This window comes from Lissotriton vulgaris, unplaced genomic scaffold (genome assembly GCF_964263255.1).
Source record: "Lissotriton vulgaris unplaced genomic scaffold, aLisVul1.2 SCAFFOLD_415, whole genome shotgun sequence".
In the NCBI taxonomy this organism is placed as follows: domain Eukaryota; kingdom Metazoa; phylum Chordata; class Amphibia; order Caudata; family Salamandridae; genus Lissotriton; species Lissotriton vulgaris.
Window position 1 is genome coordinate 375001 of NW_028248207.1, and position 22957 is coordinate 397957.

Here is a 22957-nt window from a genome sequence, read left to right on the forward strand (position 1 = left end):
TAATATTTCAATTCTGTTCTTGGATTTTCATCACAATAAAATACACTGAACATAATCTTCCCAAAAGTTATTTACAAAAGTTTAAGCTATTGCCATTATAAATTACAATAACTTTTATTTAAGTATTAATTATTAAAAAAAAATAAAAGCCATTGTTGTTTGTAATATTAATACATCTAAGTCATGTAAATTCAACACATATTGCATTAGAAATGCTATAGGTGTCACGTTTGCGAAAGTTAAAACTATTGGCATTGTAAATTTCGCTATTTTCAAAACCAAAACATAAAATATTTGTCATTTACAATACCAATACCTGAAACTTTACTAATGCGAGACCTATTGCATTGCAAATGCTGGTTGTGCAAGGGCCCAGCAGTTGCAGACTGCTACCCAGCCTCTAATTTTTTCCTTTGCATTGCCAACATACTTTTTCAACCAAATTTATAGTTCAGAAATTGTCGGACATCATGGAAGGGGTGGCAAACACAGAAAAAACAATTACAAGAGGACTGCCCTTGTAAGCATGTGTTGTGATGCATCGGCAGCTATTGTTATTATTGGTTTTTTTTACTGTTTGACAATGAGAAATCAAACAACCATTGGCTTCACTAATAATGCAGCACTCACTTTTTAACCCTTTCCATGCGGCCGCGATTCCCCTGGTGTGCTGTAAACAGCACGAACAGGGGCGGGCCGTGACGAACCCCAGCCGTCATCAGTACACGAGCACCGTAGTGCATGCCGGCTGGGGTTCGTCATCAGCATGGAAGGGGTTAAAGACGAGCTATTTGGGCTTTGCCAATGCTTGTTAACAATACTGTTGTAATAGACATTTGTCCACATCTTACAATGCCACAGCGATGGGCATATACACACATTTCTACATGAATGCACATAATTGCCTCTATTAAAGAGGAGGTTGCAATATACATTTTGCCAGTACACAGAGAAACACATAGGCACAGGCTCCAGTATACAGTAAAGTAGACTGACATAACACACAGGAAGGGATACAGTCTGGGTGCCTATCCTGGCACTCAGCGGCTCATAAGGGCACTTAGTCAAACTTGTAGATAGGCAGTGTCCAACTGACATACATATTGGCAAAAAGACTGCAAAAGACATTCAGACAGGAGCAAAATGAAAGCATAAAGACATCACACACGCACAGACACATCACCCCCCCCCAAAAGCCACAGATTGTTAGAGACACGTGTAGATGCACACAGAAATATATTTAGACCAGCAGTGCTACAAGGTAAAAGCATAAACACACACAGAAAGGGGCACATGGAGAAACATACACACAAAACACACAGAAAGGCTTAGTTAGGCACAAGCACACAGAGAGCGGTACTAAGACACATATTAGATGAGGTGTGGTATGGGGTCTTTTATGGGGTGTAAAATATATCTGATCTCAGGTTCTTGAGTAAATGTGGCTGAAAGATGTTAAACTGAAGAGAGTCATTTGCGAGAGGACCCTGGGAGGTCCGCACTAATTTTGCCATTGCTTTACACATTGCCTCTGAGATAAGCCTGACTGTTCCTGCCAACCTACCAAGGGGGTTAGCAGGGGTTATCTTAGGTGTGTGATCCCCTTACCCTGACAAGAATGAGGGTCCCTACTTGGACAGGGTGCCAACCAACTGGCAACTAGAGACCCCATTTCTAACACTTAAGTAAAGTGATACTACCTTATAAATTATGACTTAATGCTGACCGTTTATTTGTAATCTCTGGAAATAAGAAGTGGGTGCCTCTTACTGAGAACTAGCATACTTCCTGCCTCGGTCTGTCTTATGAAGAATAACAAATAGTTTGTTTTATAATAACTTGACTTATATGTAGCACTTCACTTAACAATTTATCTATCTATGAGGGCTGCAAATAAGTTGTTAGTATTACCCTGTATAAAAATAGTCAAAAAGGTCTTATTGACTCGTATTTTGCAGAGAAGATGATTTGTAACACTTGCACAGGATACTTTAGTAAAATGCTAAGTACGATCATTAAAAAGCAAATTTGACAGCGATTCTGACTGAGGGGGGGGCTACAAGGACGGGAGGAGGGCCATTGATCTGCTGTACATGTATTATGTACCTGAAGTGCTAAGGAATTTGATTCCACAATGACCCACTACTTAAGTAAGCATGTAATGATTTGTCTATGCCCACTGTTAGATGTTTTGAATCAATAAAAAAAAAAAAAAAATTGAAATGCAAAGGGGGAGTATTTCCTGGGGAAAAAAATCTACTGGGATAATCAAGGATAACTAGCTCAAAAATAATCTGCTGACTGATAGCTTAATCAAATAGCAATGCCGTTTTAAATAAAAGTATGAGCCAAGGTGATGTACTTAATGCACCAAATTGCAGTGGTCTGAAGAATCTTTTCAAGTGACGTTGATCATGAAGGCAACACAGCTCAGTATTGGTTTCCAGTCTGCAAACACAGAGGAGATGAAAGAACAAGGATCCAAGGCACACATCTGTTTCCTTCTATGAATAAGTGTCTTACTTGCGATATTCAGGAGTCACACCCAAATCGATAGTAAGGCCAAGGCTGGACTGGAAACCAAATCAACCCTGGCAACTGTCAACCCAGTCCCACACCACAGATGAACTTGACTATACTGAGGTCATGGTAACATGCATGGATTATGGCAGCCCACCAGTCTCTTAAACAAGCCTCCAAGCTTGCAGCCTACAAGGAAATTCCAGTGTGGCAAAAGTTTCCACTCCAATCATGAGTAAGTCCAAACTACTCACAAATGTTCACGTCAATTGGGTCATAGAGTTACCTGGTTCTTCTCTCTGAAACATTGAATTAATTATATTGGCTTTACCTTTGGGTTGTGCAGTATGACGACATCTCTATAGGGAGACGCCAGTGTTTGCTTCCACTGATTCTGTGTCACGGCAAGCTTGTAAGCCTCCTGTTAGAAAACAGAACATGACTTATCTTACAAATGGCATTCAAACAACAAAGCAATGAATCTGAACAACTACAGAATGATTGAGACATTATGTCGTTGTCATTTACCTATTCTAAAACAATCGATAAAAGCATAAAAACGTTCTGCACTGACTGATATTTTTACTAGTAAATGCTACATATAGCCAATTCGTTTCTTACTCATTTGTACCCCTGTTTAAATAAAATACAAAACGTCCAAATCTTAGAATAATAACTGAGAAGACGTGTAAGTGTGGAAATCATCCACTATTGAGCAAGTGAAGCTCACTGCCCTCCCCAAATAGTTGTTTTTTCTCCACATTAAGTATTGTCTAAACCCATGCTGACAAAGATGCTTGTGAGTAAAATATAAACAAATCTATTGTGCAAGGATTCCAAAAGCGATAAACAATGGCAGACAATCACAAAGAACGTAATTGGAGCAAAAGGTCCACTTAGAATCCGTTTATTTTTATTGAGTGCTTACATTTAACAACTACGAAGATTTTAATATTTACTCAAACCCTTTTGATGTCTGCTTATAATGTACAACGAATTTTGCGTGGTTTTGCTTACTCTAAAAATAATTCATCCCTCTCTGAAGTATTAAATATATGAAAACCCGACATAATTCTTACTTGAATTAGTCTATATATTTTATTTATTCTGTTCCGATTCAAATTTTGACAAGATACTGATTACCGTATCAAAAGTACTTTTATACATTACATTCATCCACTATGACCCGGAGAAGGAATATAGTTGGAGGGACACTAACTTTACCAATCTCAAATGTTAAAATACAACTTACGCAGGTGCCACCATTTAATTGGCAATAGTAACAAAATAAAGCAACAATGCACCTACAGCGCAGTCAATTGTACAAGTTTTAGATGACTGCAGTGTGTAAATATATGTGTGATATGTATCACTGCCTTATCAAAAAATTATGTATACAGATGCCTAAAACCAAATAATTATGGTATTTTTCATACTCCTAGAAGATTCAGATCGGGGTGAATGAATAGTTACTCTAATACGCAATGCACAGAAATGGCTTTGTATCTAATAAACGTAGCCAAAAGCAATTAAATTACTAAAAACAATGAAAGGGTTTTAATACGAAAAGTAAAATATGAAATCAAAGTATTTGTATGTCAATATTGCATAGGTTTACATTGGCGCCTGTTATGCTGTTAAGAAACTCATACTTGAAAGTGTTGCTTCTATTTACACAAGCAATGGGCACTGGTTTCATTGCTAAGTCAGGCGACTTCAGCCTAGAAAGCAAGCACTCTCAAATTGAAATTGTTTTGGTAAGCAGAAGGAGCTTCCTAATCCCTTCACAATGGCAAACTGAACAAGTAAAATGCATGCTGTGTACACAACAGGAGCGTTGCAACCTTCTTTAGCCGAGGGACCAAGTACATTAGGCGTACTAGAAACTACTTTCCAGACAGAAAGGTGCAGAACAGATAACAGCAGCTCAAGCCTCACTCGTAGAACTGGGAAAGAAAAGGGACAGGGAAAGCTTACACCGACTGGTTAAAAAATAATACTTAGCTGCACCCTTTCTTCATTACCAAGTGGATTACAACAGTGGTGAAGGAGGAGTGGTACTGGATTAGCAGGCAGTAATGGCTTGTCCAATGTTTGGGTTTCTGCAACATCAACGCAAAAAATGCATGTCTCCAACGGTAGAAAGGTACTACTTAGCCCAAACTAAATAGTGGAGCCACAGTACTTCAGTGCTACATAAAAAACTCCTTCAAACAACGGATACAAGACTTCAGATTTGCCCCCGGCAAATTCAAGATCTTCTATATCGCTTATTGATATTGTTTTCATATAAAAAGGGACTTGGTTCAACAAAGAAGATTTCAAGCATTTGTATGTAGAAATGAATGTTCACAACAGTAGTTGCTCTATTCTGCTGCTCTTTCATTTTCCCTCAGGGACCTCTAATATTTTTGACATGTCAAAGGTCGTCCTTGTTTATCTCAGGAGCACTCAACACAATTCTAGAGATTTCCAACTTATATATCAGGACAAAACAAAATAGTTTCTATAACATCGGTCTTGGAGTCACCACCGTCCTCCACATCCTTAGTGCATGGTAAGGGCTGATGGCAGTCAGCTGATAATTTTCTTTAAAGAGTACAGCATGGCAGTACTTCAGGAGTAAGATATATTTAGATAGGTATATAGGTCGTTACCCCATTACTACGAGTGTGTTAACGTGATATTAATGTGGTGTGCCCTTTGAAAGACAGAAAATACTTTCCTCCTTTGAAGGGATGCCCTTGCCTCTGGGTTTCTATTGTAGCCCAGACTGCCTTAACTACCCTCTCAACCCCTACCCTCTAAGGTCGGAGAGAGCCATTTGCATAACTTTTCCCTGTATCCGTTGCACACATCTTCCTATTCCCCTGTGAACAGGGAATAAGCACAACTTCCATCTCGGGGAGCTCAACTGGGAGGAAGATTTTGAAATAAGTCGAGGAACAGTAGGAAAGAACATCCACACATTGACTAGATGTTCCTCTGTCTTGCTTTAGAGTAGAATAGACATCAGTTCCAGCCAAATATAGCGTTTGACACTTCACAGGGAGAGAAAAACAGAGAAAAAGCAGATGCAGCCACATTTCAAACTGACTGGAGAGCAATCATAACTTTAAACTCTGCTGCTGCACATGTTTGCTGAGGAATAGAAATATACATTCCAAACCCGCTCCTGAAAGTGTAAGCAGTGTGCTGACCTGCACCTTTGTGGATTGTTGCTGCTTTCTGTATGGCAACAACCTCTGAGAAATCATACTTGAGCTTCTGCACTTGATTCTGCTGCTGTATGCGTCCTGGAAGAGTCACCAGAGAGAAGCCTCCAGTCAGTCCAAGGGGACCAGAGTAGCCATACACAGCACATTATAGCCTCATCAGAGATGACAGAGTTCTGCAGTGACAGGAAAGTGTAAGGGACGTATACCTTTTTAATAGAACATCTAGACAAGCTTTATTTTCTACACCACTTGGTGACCTTTTAGATAGCCTTTTACTCCCCTTTTCACCACCGCATTAGCAAGTAGCCTGAATTAATGCATTGTGTGTGCACGATCCCCCGCATTCTTTCTGCCCATGGAGAAAGTGTCCCAGAGCCACACTAGTGGCCTTGCCTTAACCTGCCAGGCTATGCAGAGCTCCATCAACCAGACATTCAGCTTCCAGCATTCAATAACCCGGCCCAAAGTTGAGCTGTCTGAATAGCAGGATCATACAGGAAGAGAGTTCAATTTGTTTGGGGTTTGAATCAGTCCTACACCCACAGTCTTTAAGGGGGACCCATGGATTGACCGAATGTGGTTAGTCCCTTTTGGACTGGATATTGAACTCCCTAAAGGACTTAGCCCTAACAAGACCCCGGTAAAAATGGACCCACCGACATTAAACTCTTAAATAATGCTCAAACTGGTCCTTGTAATACTGATTAAAACAAAACCTTAAATGTATATTTTGAAATAACTCTTTAATAGGACTACAATCCTAAGACTGAAAAATGCTTGCATATTTTCTTGTATTAAGTAGCATTTGTATTAAATGAAAAACCCTGACGTGATAAGACATAATTGTGAGTGTAATAAATGTTACATTGCAGCTAATGTAACCTTTATATCCAGCTCCCCTGAGCTTGGTCTCGATTGTTCCACCTAAAGGATTCAAGGACGCTTTGGAAGCCAAATTCTTAATTCCAGTAAACTGGCTAGTAAGAAATGTGTAGTCTAAACTTTAACTACTAGGTGGTTCCTACAAGTTCACAGATCAGGTTAAAAGCCAGCACTGTAGCATTCAACTGCAGCATCATCAGGCTACAAAACAAAACATATCCGCCATCCATAAAATATAACTGAAAGGAGTCCATCCCAGTCCTCAAATGGTTGAATACAGTTATAAAACCAGTGAGTGTCTAAACACCCTAAGCCATCATGAAGAGGTCGTTGTGGGCACATCAGAGTATACAAGCTCTTCATCTAGCGTGAAGGAAGATCTTTTTAAGTGGTCATGTTATTAAAGTTAATAGAGGGAAACCATTTTACGAGGTAGACGAAGGTCAGCAAAGACCTTGATATCTATAGTCTAGAGCAGGATGACCTACTAAATATGTGGATAGAGTGAGGGATATGGAATACAGGAGAGTGCAATAAACGTAAAGCAACCACTGAAACCAGGAAGTAAATTTTTTGGTGGGTGATTTCACTACAGTCAAATGATGTGAACATTTCACAAGAGAGTGCATGCTTGCTAGAAGGGTGATCCTACTGAAGTCATTAGGAGGAGGGCAAAGATGAGTCCAAGGATGGCAAACCACTAAAACATGGTAAGAGGCGAGATATGAGTTGCTGGTCTATTTCCACTGGTTTCTGCAGCAATGGTCTGGCATTTTTATAAAGGTGCAACAATGACTTGATCAAATGCTAATATACATGACTAATATACATACACTGTCTGAAACATGTACATGAGCAACTACTTCAATGCACACATGAAAAACTGCAGCACATATATAAAAACACAAGCCACTCGCGTGATTCGCTTTAAAACATTACCTCCAACTCTGCACTGAATTCCTCAGTATAAGGAATGTACTTATTATCCTTGTCACCCTTGTGAAACCAGGAGCAACGTCTCACTTCGGAAAGTTTTTCTTCCCAGTACACTGCATAACGCATTCTTTCTCCCAAAAGAACATCATAACGGCCTCCATCGATAGCAATTACTATCTTGTCCAAGTCTAGTCCTGCAAAAAAAATTGGATAAATATCTTTGATGAACGCCTCACTTAATAAGTGCAAATCAAATTCAAATCGTATCGCATTTGGAATATCTTCTTTTTCACATTATTCTCATCACTGTGGTATGGGCTCGATGGGTAAACAGTATGTGTTGACTTAATAGCTTGCCAAAAAGATCATTTTGAATTGGGTCAATGTTGAAATATTTCAATTGCTACAAATTCTTTTCTGTGACGGACGGTTATTACACACTGCCTCGCAACTGCTTTTTGACATTTCATGAACACAATACAAACCTGCAAGCAGAAGGAATCTTGGGGCCCAGAGCCCGAGGCCAAGGTTCATTTTGTATCCTTGCTTTTGGATTCCAGGGAGAACATTATCCCTACTTCCTCCCCTGAAGAAGAGGACAGCTTCCAAGCTTTCCACTTGCTAGAGTACTGCCTCAGGAGGGAGGCTTATGGAAAGGCAGTATGAATGATCAAACTTTATTCGGCAACAAGAGCCGTAAAGGTTAAGTACAATACAATAAAAAGCATACAACGTATTCTTCTTATGAGTAGAAATCATTCTACCATCATATCCTATTTGGAAACAAGCTCATGTAAAAATAAGAAAAACATTTGTTTAATGAAAAGCTTTCTATTCAATATACTAAAGAAGTATCTAAAATTGCAGAACATAGTAGAGCTGTGGAAATTCAATCTACACTACTGCCAGCCTAATAGAGGTGGGATCAAGATAACATGGGCACAGTGTTCTTTTGTGGTAGCCGACTAATCTGACAAGGTATTATCACCTAGGAGGGGTAAGGAGAGCTATACTGCTATTGGGTAATGAGGAAAATGTAATATCCAGTCAGTACATTGTTAAAAAATTCTATAAGCCAGGAAACAGTTATAATTCACTTGGTCTAAAATCTCCAGGAGCGTACTCCTTTAAAAGAAACCTGTGAAATGAGAGACATGTACCCATCAGCTGTAAAACTTAATTATATTGTATAATGTTTCAGGTAACCACTTCAATGCTAGAATTAAACAAGCATTTGCAATGAAATAAGTGTCACATTTGCGAGAGTTTGAGCTATTGGCATTGTAAATGACAATGCCTTTTATTTATGTATTGGTTTTCAAAACAGATAAATAAAAAGAATTGTCATTTACAATGCTAATAGCTTAAACTCTTGCAAAGGCAAGACCTAGGAAGAGCTTGTTTGTAAAAGCACCCCATGCCACGACTCGCCTGAAGAAAGGGGCACGGCCGTCATTAAAGTGAAAGGACGGAGTGGGGTTCTTTTACAAAAAAAAGCATCCAAATGGTTTTCTTTTGCAAAAGCACCCCATTCCATATTTTTAGGAGTCGGCGATGCGGCGAGCGCAAGGTAAGTGGTTTTATTATTTTTTAATTTAATTTTATCCATCCCATCATCTGTCAACTTCACCCACCCCACCCCCACCGATCTTACCTATGCAAGCTGCCACTGCTGGAGGGTACTGATCCACTGAGAAAGGTTATGCAGGCAATTAGGTTGTATGACAGAGGCACACATGGCTAAATCGCATGTGCCTCTACTAACCACAAATGCATCTGAACCACAAATGCATTTACTACACAATTTCGTGGTAAAGGCATGATTGGTAAAAGGATATGTATGGCAAAGATTACCACTACCACGACCACCCCCAGCCCTAAAATCCTATCTCCTACCTCGCCGCCCCACCTGGAGGCCTAAAACCTACCCTGCCCTTAAAACTACCCATTTCCCTCCCCCTGTCCTGAGGCCTAAAATGCTACCATAAACTGCTCTGACACCAGCTCCCCCCAACTGACCCATAAAACTTACACCTGCGCTGTCCAAAAAATGACGCCTATTGTTTCCACTGCCTTAAAGCGTAAAACCCTGCCCTCAATTAAAAAATATACGCCAACCCCCACCGGCCTGAGCACTAAAACGGGTCCCTACTCCTAAAATCTCACTCCGAAACCAAGCCACAGCTCTTAAAACTACCCTGACCCCTTCATCCCGCCCTGAGCACTAAAACCTTGCCCCCCCTTCCAAAAAGTGCTCCGTCCCCAACCCCCACCCTGAGCCCTAAAAGCGACCCCCACCACTAAAAGCTAGCCCCTCCCCCAAACGGACCCCAGTCCCACTTACCTGTCCGCGTCCAGAGCATCCTGTTGAGACGCTTCCTCTTCTTCTCCCCAGCCTTCCTGAACACTAGACTGTTATCTGCCTTAACCACGCATATGAGAGGTTAAGGCAGATATGTGATTCAGGCAAGTGTGGTTATGCTTGCAGGGACACGTTATGTGTGTTTCAGCGCATTTTAAAGGCTGTTCCTCAGGCAATTATACTGCTAGGGAGACACTGTAGGTTTTAGCTCTCAAAAAATAGATAAGGCCCTCAAATATGGTAAAACACACCACCTCTTCGAATTGCAAGCATTAGAGCGTAAATAAAATGTAACGAATTAGCCAAGTCTGAAACCTCCCTAGTTGAAGACAAAAAACAGCAATACATTGATTAGCAACAAAACAACACAAAATGGAGAACTACAGAGAAGCACCAATTTCTACTTAGAATATGAGATCAAAAACATTTTCGCTCCATAATTTAGTGAACAGGTAAGCATCAGGTCTGCTAAGATACAACTAGTGAATGAAGCTAATAAACACGTTCAGTGACACGCTTTCTAGTGGATACTCTAACTAACAACATATTTCTCATGTTAGAATATACCTAAAGTGCCAGATTGGATGCAGAGATTATTCATAGCAGTGCTCTTGGGCAGCGCTAGGGGGCTTTGGGGGCTTTGTGTCGCTCTGCGCGGACTCCAAATTGCCCCAGAAGTGACAGCGGAGCCACATATAAATGCCACCCCTGCTTGATTATGTCAGTTTCTTGTCTATTTTTTCTTCGCACCCTCAGACTAGGAGCATGATCAATTGTTGGTAAATGTGTGCTGATCACTAACTTAGGGCCATTTTAGGTTTTTTATCAAAGGTAAGTACCTGGTTCTTCTAATGGATACTTCTAACTGAAGATTCCTCACCCTAGAACAGATACTAAAGCAGTACCTCCCCAAGGTGGAGGGTCTGGGTTGTGGAAAATTGAGTGGACAAAGTGTCCTTCCCACAAGACTGGCACTCAAGGCAGTAGTGCTTACTAAAACCTATGCCCACATTGCAATCTGACAGGCACTCCTTGTGCCAACGCAGTGGTTGCAGCCTGAGCTCTGGTGGACTGGGGTCTCGGACCTTTTGGGTGCTGCTTCTTAGGCAGTGAGTAGCACATCTTAAGGAAGAGAACTATCCACCAATAAGGTCCTCTTTTGCTTCTCCCTTTCTTTGTTCTGTTATCTGACAGCTAAGCTTTGGAATGAACTTCCACTAAATATTAGGCTTATATCATCCAGGTCTCAGTTAAGGGCCAGGTTAAAACCTGTTTTTTCCCCTCCCCAATAGCGACCAAGCCCCTCATGACTGCAGCACTTTCCTGCTTCCTCCAGTGCCAAGACGCCTCATCATTCGCTGGCTTTATAAGCCATTGCTTACTTACTTAGAACCCCACAAAAAAGCTGATCATCCACTCAACAATCCTTGGTACGATCTATGTAAAATCTTAAAGCCCTTTTTTGGTCCACACAATGGAACCGTTTCTCCTTTTTTAGGTCTCGGCGTCAACGCGCGGAAGCGCGTCTCCGCCGAGATCTTTTGTCAGCGACTATCATTCCCAGGAGACAGTCCCGGCCACGCGCATCCTTCCAGGCGATTTTTAACTGGAACGCGCGCTGTGGCCAGGCGCTGTCTCCTGGGAAGCGCAAGCACCACACACGCATGCGCATACACACACACACAAGCGCCCATGCACGCACGCACATACATACATACAGAGACACCACCCCTGACTCATACACATACGCGCGCACACACAAAAGTGCACCGAGGCTCCCCCTCCCCTCCCCCTCCCCCTCCCACACATACATACACACACACACACACACGAGCATACACACACACAAGTGCACCAATCACGCTCCAGCCTTTTGGAACTTACCTTACCTCAGCACGCGGCGCCCAACCTCCTGCTGGCGCGGCCCCGGGGCTCTACACCGCTCACAGGAGCCCCGGGCCGCAAGACGCAACGACTCCGCCTGCCTCCTCTTCCGGTCTGAACGTGGCCCCGCCCCCGTCACAGGCGACCGTGCCTGACTTCCGGGGCGGCCGCGATACTAAGAAAGCTTTTTCAGAAACTATGTAGGAGCGTGATTGGAGACCCACAACAGCAAATAACCCAATCACAAACACGCTGGTACATTGCCCAGGCAGAATCTACTACATTAACTGATGCAAATGAAAAGCATCTTTGCTTCTACTTCAGGACGTACAACCATTTTTCAAAATATTAAATGACCTAAGTCTACTTAAATTAAAACGACTGCTCTTTCTGCTGCAACACTTCCAAGGTGCTCCAAGATGTATGTATGTCAAGCTTTGCATGCAGCCTGTACAAAAGTCCCTGCAGGTTTCAGATACAAAAGGCAGTGAGCGGGCTAGGGTGCTAGTATTATCTCTACCTGGTGGTGAGTGGTGAGTGCAGAGTGGTGAGTGCAGAGTGGTGAGTGGTGCAGAGTGGTGAGTGCAGAGTGGTGAGTGGTGCAGAGTGGAGAGTGCAGAGTGGTGAGTGCAGAGTGGTGAGTGCAGAGTGGTGAGTGGTGCAGAGTGGAGAGTGCAGAGTGGTGAGTGCAGAGTGGTGAGTGCAGAGTGGTGAGTGCAGAGTGGTGAGTGGTGAGTGCAGAGTGGTGAGTGGTGAGTGCAGAGTGGTGAGTGGTGAGTGGTGAGTGCAGAGTGGTGAGTGCAGAGTGGTGAGTGCAGAGTGGTGAGTGCAGAGTGGTGAGTGCAGAGTGGTGAGTGCAGAGTGCAGAGTGGTGAGTGCAGAGTGGTGAGTGCAGAGTGGTGAGTGCAGAGTGGTGAGTGCAGAGTGGTGAGTGCAGAGTGGTGAGTGCAGAGTGGTGAGTGGTGAGTGCAGAGTGGTGAGTGCAGAGTGGTGAGTGCAGAGTGGTGAGTGCAGAGTGGTGAGTGCAGAGTGGTGAGTGCAGAGTGGTGAGTGCAGAGTGGTGAGTGCAGAGTGGTGAGGGCAGAGTGGTGAGGGCAGAGTGGTGAGGGCAGAGTGGTGAGGGCAGAGTGGTGAGGGCAGAGTGGTGAGGGCAGAGTGGTGAGGGCAGAGTGGTGAGTGCAGAGTGGTGAGGGCAGAGTGGTGAGGGCAGAGTGGTGAGGGCAGAGTGGTGAGGGCAGAGTGGTGAGTGCAGAGTGGTGAGTGCAGAGTGGTGAGTGCAGAGTGGTGAGTGCAGAGTGGTGAGGGCAGAGTGGTGAGGGCAGAGTGGTGAGGGCAGAGTGGTGAGGGCAGAGTGGTGAGTGCAGAGTGGTGAGGGCAGAGTGCAGAGTGGTGAGTGCAGAGTGGTGAGTGCAGAGTGGTGAGGGCAGAGTGGTGAGGGCAGAGTGGTGAGGGCAGAGTGGTGAGGGCAGAGTGGTGAGGGCAGAGTGGTGAGGGCAGAGTGGTGAGGGCAGAGTGGTGAGTGCAGAGTGGTGAGTGCAGAGTGGTGAGGGCAGAGTGGTGAGTGCAGAGTGGTGAGGGCAGAGTGGTGAGGGCAGAGTGGTGAGGGCAGAGTGGTGAGGGCAGAGTGGTGAGTGCAGAGTGGTGGTGAGTGCAGAGTGGTGAGTGCAGAGTGGTGAGTGCAGAGTGGTGAGTGCAGAGTGGTGAGTGCAGAGTGGTGAGTGCAGAGTGGTGAGGGCAGAGTGGTGAGGGCAGAGTGGTGAGTGCAGAGTGGTGAGTGCAGAGTGGTGGTGAGTGCAGAGTGGTGAGTGTGCAGAGTGGTGAGTGTGCAGAGTGGTGAGTGTGCAGAGTGGTGAGTGTGCAGAGTAGTGAGTGTGCAGAGTGAGTGTGCAGAGCAGTGAGTGCAGAGCATTGTGTGCTGTTGAGTGCAGAGTGCTGTGTATTGGCAATGTTAATGACAATGCCCATTTATTTTTGATTTAAAGAAAAAAAATGTCATGAGCAATGCCAATAGCTCTACCTTTAATGATGCCGAGACCATTGCATTGCAAATGCTTGTTAAGGGGTATGGTAGGGGTGGAGGGGGGTGAAAGCTGGTAGAGTTATGGTATTCCCAGTGAGGAAGGAGTCACAACTTTAACCAAGAAGGCAACCTGGGTCCTCAGCACCAGTTTGACTAGGAAAACTGAGGTGCATGACAGTTGCATTGAAATGGCTTGTAGTTCACTCACACGATGAACTGAAAAACCGCAATGAGGAACACATTCTTCAAGGTCAGCAGACACAGCGAGCAGCTCTACGTCGGCTAGGAGAGCATACACAAGAGAAATTCTAAGACCAAATTATGGTCCCACTGTGCACGAGAGGAAATGTGTGTTTAATGAACCTCCGTCACAATAGGTGATTTGAACAAGAACAACTGGTCGGGCAAATAAAGAAGGGACAAAAGACCATGGAAATAACCTTTTATAGTGCTCTTTGCAAGGTCTTGCTGGGGTAAAGACAAAACAAATAAAAGAACTTCCGACAGCTTTACCCTTAGTGAGACTGACTGTATGTCAGGTACTGCACCAGGTCACTGGTTTGTCCAAGTGCCCAACTTAAATAGATTTTGTGGAGGGGTGTCTAGCAGCAAGGATGACATCCACGACTTCAGGCCTCAAATCAAAATATTGCACAGATATGGATGAAGGAATCTTTCCTATTGGTGAGACAGGAAGTCCTACTAAAGTGAGATCCTAATCGGAGGATAGATGCTCATGCTTAGGAGGTCTTAGTACCACATTCTCCTTGCCCAATCCGGGGCCACCAGGATAACTTGCTTCCATTCATTCCTGATCTCCTTCATATCTCGAGGCAGGATAGGAAATGGTGGAAAAGCATACAGATGACCCTTGCTCAAACCTAGCTGGAATCTGTATACTAAAAAATGAAGTTGCATAAACTCTACCATGTAAACTGGTGAGCTTGTCCTTTGAAGGGGGAAAAAAGATTTAGCCAGACCTCTCCCCACTGGTAGAAGATGCCCTGTGCTACCCCAGGATGTAGCCGTCACTTGTGATCTGCCAGACGACCACCAAGACACCCTGGCAATGCAACCATCTCCACAGAAGCAAAGCCTCCTGTAACAAGATCCAGTACCCCATCCTGGCTTGTTTGTTGCAGTGCCATTTGCCAACTGCGTTGTCTAGTAGAACCTGCACCAGCCTCCCTTTAATGGACGGCAAAAAGAACTTGAGAGGCAAATGAATGGCCTGCAGCTCCAGAAGAATGATGCAGAGAGGGCCATCCACTGGTAAACCAGTCTTCTCATCCCACATACCCCAGATAGCCCGCTCTTCCATAAATTCAGCAGTGAAGCGTCCATCACCACTATCTGCTCTGGATAGGGCAGTGGCCTAGCGCAGGACTAATTTCGGTCAGTCGACCACTCCTGTAAGTCTTGAGCTGCCTCCTCTAAGATCTGGACAGTATCTGAGAGGCAGCCAAGGTGCTGGACCCACTGGTACTTCAAGTTCAACTGCTGGACCCTCATTTGCCACCTGGCGTGGCTGATAAGGAGGATGCACAAGGCCAGGCACCCTCAGACCAAGCCGTACTTGGATCCAGGAGCAAGCCTGAAACATTGGGATAAGAGTCAGAATGTGGGAAAAGCCCTTAACTCACCCATATGCAGGAATTCCTCAATGAAGGGAAGCATCTGAGATGGAATAAAGTGGGATTCCAGCTCACTGATGGTGAAACCCAATGATGTCAGGATTCATGGAGTCATCCGGAGACACTCCAAGACAGACTGCAGCAAGCCCGCTTTCTGCAACCGTTTGTTGAAGTACAAGAATACAGTGATTCCCGACCTCTGAAGATGGCAGCAACAACCATCATCACTTTTGTACACACCCATGGGACACTGGTGAGGCCAAAAGGGAGCATGGTAAACTGAAAATGCTCCTGGCCCACTCTGCACCATAGGTAACGTCTGTTGGACAACATAACAGATGTATGATAATAAGTATCCTGCAAGTCCAGGGTCTCAATCCAGTTGCCCTGAGGTCCAAAATATGCCCACGGCCCCCATCTTCTTTTGGAATGAGGAAATAGTGAGAGTAACAACAACCCCTTTTCTCAGAGTCTGGTACTTTCTCTACAGCTCCTTTGGAAAGCAAGAGGTGATCCTTCTGTTGGAGGACGGACAGGTGCTCCTCTGAAATCCATTCTGGGTATGGGAGAGATATTCGGTGGATCTGAAAGAAAGGAAAGGACATAGCCTTTCTGAATAATTTGAAAGACCCATCAGTTGGACTTGAACGATCGCCAACCCAAGAGGAAACTTTAGATCCTGCCTTCCACTGGACAGGCATAAGCCTGAGGGAAAACTAAAGCGGTTTGTTGATCAGTGTAGCAGAGGAGGAATTGTTGGAACACTGATGCAGCCACTGCCTGCCAGATCTGCATCCGCAGCCCGGAAAGAACTGGGATATCTGCTGCATCACTGGTTGTGAATGCGGTCTCTGTCTATAAATCAGCCATCTGGAGAGAGCCTCTACTTTCAGAAATTGGAGCTGACATAATTTTTCAAGACCCAACAGCCCCACGAAATATGCTGTAACTCTACTATCTCTAAGGAGTTCCACAGCAGAGGTATTAAAAACAAGTACAAAACAAGCATTTACAATGCAATGGTCTCGGCATCATTAAAGGAAGAGCTATTGGCATTGCTCATGACATTTCTTTTTTTTTCTTTAAATCATAAACAAATGACATTGTCATTTACATTGCCAATACACAGCACTCTGCACTCAACAGCACACAGCACTCTGCACTCAACAGCACACACCGCTCTGCACCTGCACTTACTGCTCTGCACACTCACTCTGCATTCTGCACTCATTACTCTGCACTCACAACTCTGCATTCTGCACTCACTACTCTGCACTCACTACTCTGCACTCACTACTCTGCACTCACAACTCTGCATTCTGCACTCACTCCTCTGCACTCACTCCTCTGCACTCACTACTCTGCACTCACTACTCTGCACTCACTACTCTGCACTCACTACTCTGCACTCACTACTCTGCACTCACTACTCTGCACTCACTACTCACTACTCTGCACTCACTACTCTGCACTCACTACTCTGCACTCACTACTCTGCACTCACTACTCTGCACTCACTACTCACTACTCACTACTCTGCACTCACTACTCTGCACTCACTACTCTGCACTCTGCACTCACTACTCTGCACTCTCTACTCTGCACCCTGCACTCACTACTCTGCACTCTCTGCATTCACTACTCTGCACTCACTACTCTGCACTCACGACTCTGCACTCACAACTCTCTGCACTCACTACTCTCTGCACTCACTACTCTCTGCACCCTGCACTCACTACTCTGCACTCTCTGCATTCACTACTCTGCACTCACTACTCTGCACTCACTACTCTGCACTCACGACTCTGCACTCACAACTCTCTGCACTCACTACTCTCTGCACTCTCTACTCTGCACCCTGCACTCACTACTCTGCACTCTCTGCATTCACTACTCTGCACTCACTACTCTGCACTCACGACTCTGCACTCACAACTCTCTGCACTCACTACTCTCTGCACTCACTACTCTCTGCACTCACTACTCTCTGCACTCACAACTCTGCACTCACAACTCTGCACTCACAACTCTGCACTCACAACTCTGCACTCACAACTCTGCACTCACAACTCTGCACTCACAACTCTGCACTCACAACTCTGCACTCACAACTCTGCACTCACAACTCTGCACTCACAACTCTGCATTCTGCACTCACTCCTCTGCACTCACTCCTCTGCACTCACTCCTCTGCACTCACTACTCTGCACTCACTACTCTGCACTCACTACTCTGCACTCACTACTCACTACTCACTACTCACTACTCACTACTCACCACTCTGCACTCACTACTCTGCACTCACTACTCTGCACTCTGCACTCACTACTCTGCACTCACTACTCTGCACTCTGCACTCACTACTCTGCACTCTCTACTCTGCACCCTGCACTCACTACTCTGCACTCTCTGCATTCACTACTCTGCACTCACTACTCTGCACTCACTACTCTGCACTCACTACTCCACTCACGACTCTGCACTCACTACTCCACTCACGACTCTGCACTCACGACTCTGCACTCACTACTCTCTGCACTCACTACTCTCTGCACTCACTACTCTCTGCACTCACTACTCTCTGCACTCACTACTCTCTGCACTCACTACTCTGCACTCACAACTCTGCACTCACAACTCTGCACTCACAACTCTGCACTCACAACTCTGCATTCTGCACTCACTCCTCTGCACTCACTCCTCTGCACTCACTCCTCTGCACTCACTACTCTGCACTCACTACTCTGCACTCACTACTCTGCACTCACTACTCTGCACTCTGCACTCACTACTCTGCACTCACTATTCTGCACTCTGCACTCACTACTCTGCACTCTCTACTCTGCACCCTGCACTCACTACTCTGCACTCTCTGCATTCACTACTCTGCACTCACTACTCTGCACTCACGACTCTGCACTCACGACTCTGCACTCACGACTCTGCACTCACGACTCTCTGCACTCACTACTCTCTGCACTCACTACTCTCTGCACTCACTACTCTCTGCACTCACTACTCTCTGCACTCACAACTCTGCACTCACAACTCTGCACTCACAACTCTGCATTCTGCACTCACTCCTCTGCACTCACTCCTCTGCACTCACTACTCTGCACTCACTACTCTGCACTCACTACTCTGCACTCACTACTCTGCACTCACTACTCTGCACTCACTACTCTGCACTCACTACTCTGCACTCACTACTCTGCACTCTGCACTCACTACTCTGCACTCACTACTCTGCACTCTGCACTCACTATTCTGCACTCTGCACTCACTACTCTGCACTCACTACTCTGCACTCACTACTCACTACTCTTCACTTTGCACTCACTACTCTGCACTCACTACTCACTACTCTTCACTTTGCACTCACTACTCTGCACTCACTACTCTGCACTCACTACTCTGCACTCACTACTCTGCACTCACTACTCTGCACTCACTACTCTGCACTCACTACTCTGCACTCACTACTCTGCACTCTGCACTCACTACTCTGCACTCACTACTCTGCACTCACTACTCTGCACTCTGCACTCACTACTCTGCACTCACTACTCTGCACTCACTACTCACTACTCTTCACTTTGCACTCACTACTCTGCACTCACTACTCACTACTCTTCACTTTGCACTCACTACTCTGCACTCACTACTCTGCACTCACTACTCTGCACTCACTACTCTGCACTCACTACTCTGCACTCACTACTCTGCACTCTGCACTCACTACTCTGCACTCTGCACTCACTACTCTGCACTCTGCACTCACTACTCTGCACTCTGCACTCACTACTCTGCACTCTGCACTCTGCACTCTGCACTCACTACTCTGCACTCTGCACTCACTACTCTGCACTCTGCACTCACTACTCTGCACTCTGCACTCACTACTCTGCACTCTGCACTCACTACTCTGCACTCACTACTCTGCACTCACTACTCTGCACTCACTACTAGGCACTCACTACTCTGCACTCACTACTCTGCACTCACTACTCTGCACTCACTACTCTGCACTCTGCACTCACTACTCTGCACTCTGCACTCACTACTCTGCACTCTGCACTCACTACTCTGCACTCTCTACTCTGCACCCTGCACTCACTACTCTGCACTCTCTGCATTCACTACTCTGCACTCACTACTCTGCACTCACTACTCTGCACTCACTACTCCACTCACGACTCTGCACTCACTACTCCACTCACGACTCTGCACTCACGACTCTGCACTCACTACTCTCTGCACTCACTACTCTCTGCACTCACTACTCTCTGCACTCACTACTCTCTGCACTCACTACTCTCTGCACTCACTACTCTGCACTCACAACTCTGCACTCACAACTCTGCACTCACAACTCTGCACTCACAACTCTGCATTCTGCACTCACTCCTCTGCACTCACTCCTCTGCACTCACTCCTCTGCACTCACTCCTCTGCACTCACTACTCTGCACTCACTACTCTGCACTCACTACTCTGCACTCACTACTCTGCACTCTGCACTCACTACTCTGCACTCACTATTCTGCACTCTGCACTCACTACTCTGCACTCTCTACTCTGCACCCTGCACTCACTACTCTGCACTCTCTGCATTCACTACTCTGCACTCACTACTCTGCACTCACTACTCTGCACTCACTACTCTGCACTCACTACTCTGCACTCACGACTCTGCACTCACGACTCTGCACTCACGACTCTGCACTCACGACTCTCTGCACTCACTACTCTCTGCACTCACTACTCTCTGCACTCACTACTCTCTGCACTCACAACTCTGCACTCACAACTCTGCACTCACAACTCTGCATTCTGCACTCACTCCTCTGCACTCACTCCTCTGCACTCACTCCTCTGCACTCACTACTCTGCACTCACTACTCTGCACTCACTACTCTGCACTCACTACTCTGCACTCACTACTCTGCACTCACTACTCTGCACTCACTACTCTGCACTCTGCACTCACTACTCTGCACTCACTACTCTGCACTCTGCACTCACTATTCTGCACTCTGCACTCACTACTCTGCACTCACTACTCTGCACTCACTACTCACTACTCTTCACTTTGCACTCACTACTCTGCACTCACTACTCACTACTCTTCACTTTGCACTCACTACTCTGCACTCACTACTCTGCACTCACTACTCTGCACTCACTACTCTGCACTCACTACTCTGCACTCACTACTCTGCACTCACTACTCTGCACTCACTACTCTGCACTCTGCACTCACTACTCTGCACTCACTACTCTGCACTCACTACTCTGCACTCTGCACTCACTACTCTGCACTCACTACTCTGCACTCACTACTCACTACTCTTCACTTTGCACTCACTACTCTGCACTCACTACTCACTACTCTTCACTTTGCACTCACTACTCTGCACTCACTACTCTGCACTCACTACTCTGCACTCACTACTCTGCACTCACTACTCTGCACTCACTACTCTGCACTCACTACTCTGCACTCTGCACTCACTACTCTGCACTCTGCACTCACTACTCTGCACTCTGCACTCACTACTCTGCACTCTGCACTCACTACTCTGCACTCTGCACTCTGCACTCTGCACTCACTACTCTGCACTCTGCACTCACTACTCTGCACTCTGCACTCACTACTCTGCACTCTGCACTCACTACTCTGCACTCTGCACTCACTACTCTGCACTCTGCACTCACTACTCTGCACTCACTACTCTGCACTCACTACTCTGCACTCACTACTCTGCACTCACTACTCTGCACTCACTACTCTGCACTCACTACTCTGCACTCTGCACTCACTACTCTGCACTCTGCACTCACTACTCTGCACCCTGCACTCTCTGCACTCACTACTCTGCACTCACAACTCTGCACTCACTACCCTGCACTCACTACCCTGCACTCACTACCCTGCACTCACTACTCTGCACTCACTACTCTGCACTCACTACTCTGCACTCACTACTCTGCACTCACTACTCTGCACTCACTACTCTGCACTCACTACTCTGCACTCTGCACTCACTACTCTGCACTCTCTGCACTCACTACTCTGCACTCCTCACTACTCTGCACTCACTACTCTGCACTCACTACTCTGCACTCACTACTCTGCACTCTCTGCACTCACTACTCTGCACTCTCTGCACTCACTACTCTGCACTCACTACTCTGCACTCACTACTCTGCACTCACTACTCTGCACTCACTACTCTCTGCACTCACTACTCTGCACACTCACTACTCTGCACACTCACTACTCTGCACACTCACTACTCTGCACACTCGCTACTCTGCACACTCGCTACTCTGCACACTCGCTACTCTGCACACTCGCTACTCTGCACACTCGCTACTCTGCACACTCGCTACTCTGCACACTCGCTACTCTGCACACTCACTACTCTGCACACTCACTACTCTACACACTCACTACTCTACACACTCACTACTCTACACACTCACAACTCTGCACTCACTAGTCTGCACACTCAGTAGTCTGCACACTCACTACTCTGCACACTCACTACTCTGCACACTCACTACTCTGCACATTCACTACTCTGCACACCCACTACTCTGCACACCCACTACTCTGCACACCCACTACTCTGCACACTCACTACTCTGCACACTCACTACTTTGCAATCACTACTCTGCACTCACTACACTCTGCACTCACTACTCTGCACTCCTCACTACTCTGCACTCCTCACTACTCTGCACTCCTCACTACTCTGCACTCACTACTCTGCACTCACTACTCTGCACTCACTACTCTGCACTCACTACTCTGCACTCACTACTCTGCACTCACTACTCTGCACTCACTACTCTGCACTCACTACTCTGCACTCACTACTCTGCACTCACTACTCTGCACTCACTACTCTGCACTCACTACTCTGCACTCACTACTCTGCACTCTGCACTCACTACTCTGCACTCTGGACTCACTACTCTGCACTCACTACTCTGCACTCTGCACTCACTACTCTGCACTCTGCACTCACTACTCTGCACTCTGCACTCACTACTCTGCACTCTGCACTCACTACTCTGCACTCTGCACTCACTACTCTGCACTCACTACTAGGCACTCACTACTAGGCACTCACTACTAGGCACTCACTACTAGGCACTCACTACTAGGCACTCACTACTAGGCACTCACTACTAGGCACTCACTACTCTGCACTCACTACTCTGCACTCACTACTCTGCACTCACTACTCTGCACTCACTACTCTGCACTCACTACTCTGCACTCACTACTCTGCACTCACTACTCTGCACTCACTACTCTGCACTCACTACTCTGCACTCTGCACTCACTACTCTGCACTCTCTACTTTGCACCCTGCACTCACTACTCTGCACTCTCTGCACTCACTACTCTGCACTCACAACTCTGCACTCACTACTCTCTGCACTCACTACTCTCTGCACTCACTACTCTCTGCACTCACTACTCTCT

At 45.8% G+C, this 22957-nt stretch overlaps 1 protein-coding gene across 3 annotated transcripts in view; it reads right to left on the minus strand.

Moving 5' to 3' along the window:
• The window catches only part of DDHD2 (DDHD domain containing 2), a 589722-nt gene that overhangs the window by 326525 nt on the left and 240240 nt on the right, over window positions 1-22957 (minus strand). For all 3 annotated transcript variants that reach the window (XM_086949921.1, XM_086949922.1, XM_086949920.1), the window contains 2 exons: window positions 7560-7750; window positions 2852-2941 (listed from right to left, as the gene is read on the minus strand). In XM_086949921.1, the coding sequence (XP_086806047.1) occupies window positions 2852-2941; window positions 7560-7750 (281 nt within the window). The remainder of the gene's footprint in view (window positions 1-2851; window positions 2942-7559; window positions 7751-22957) is intronic.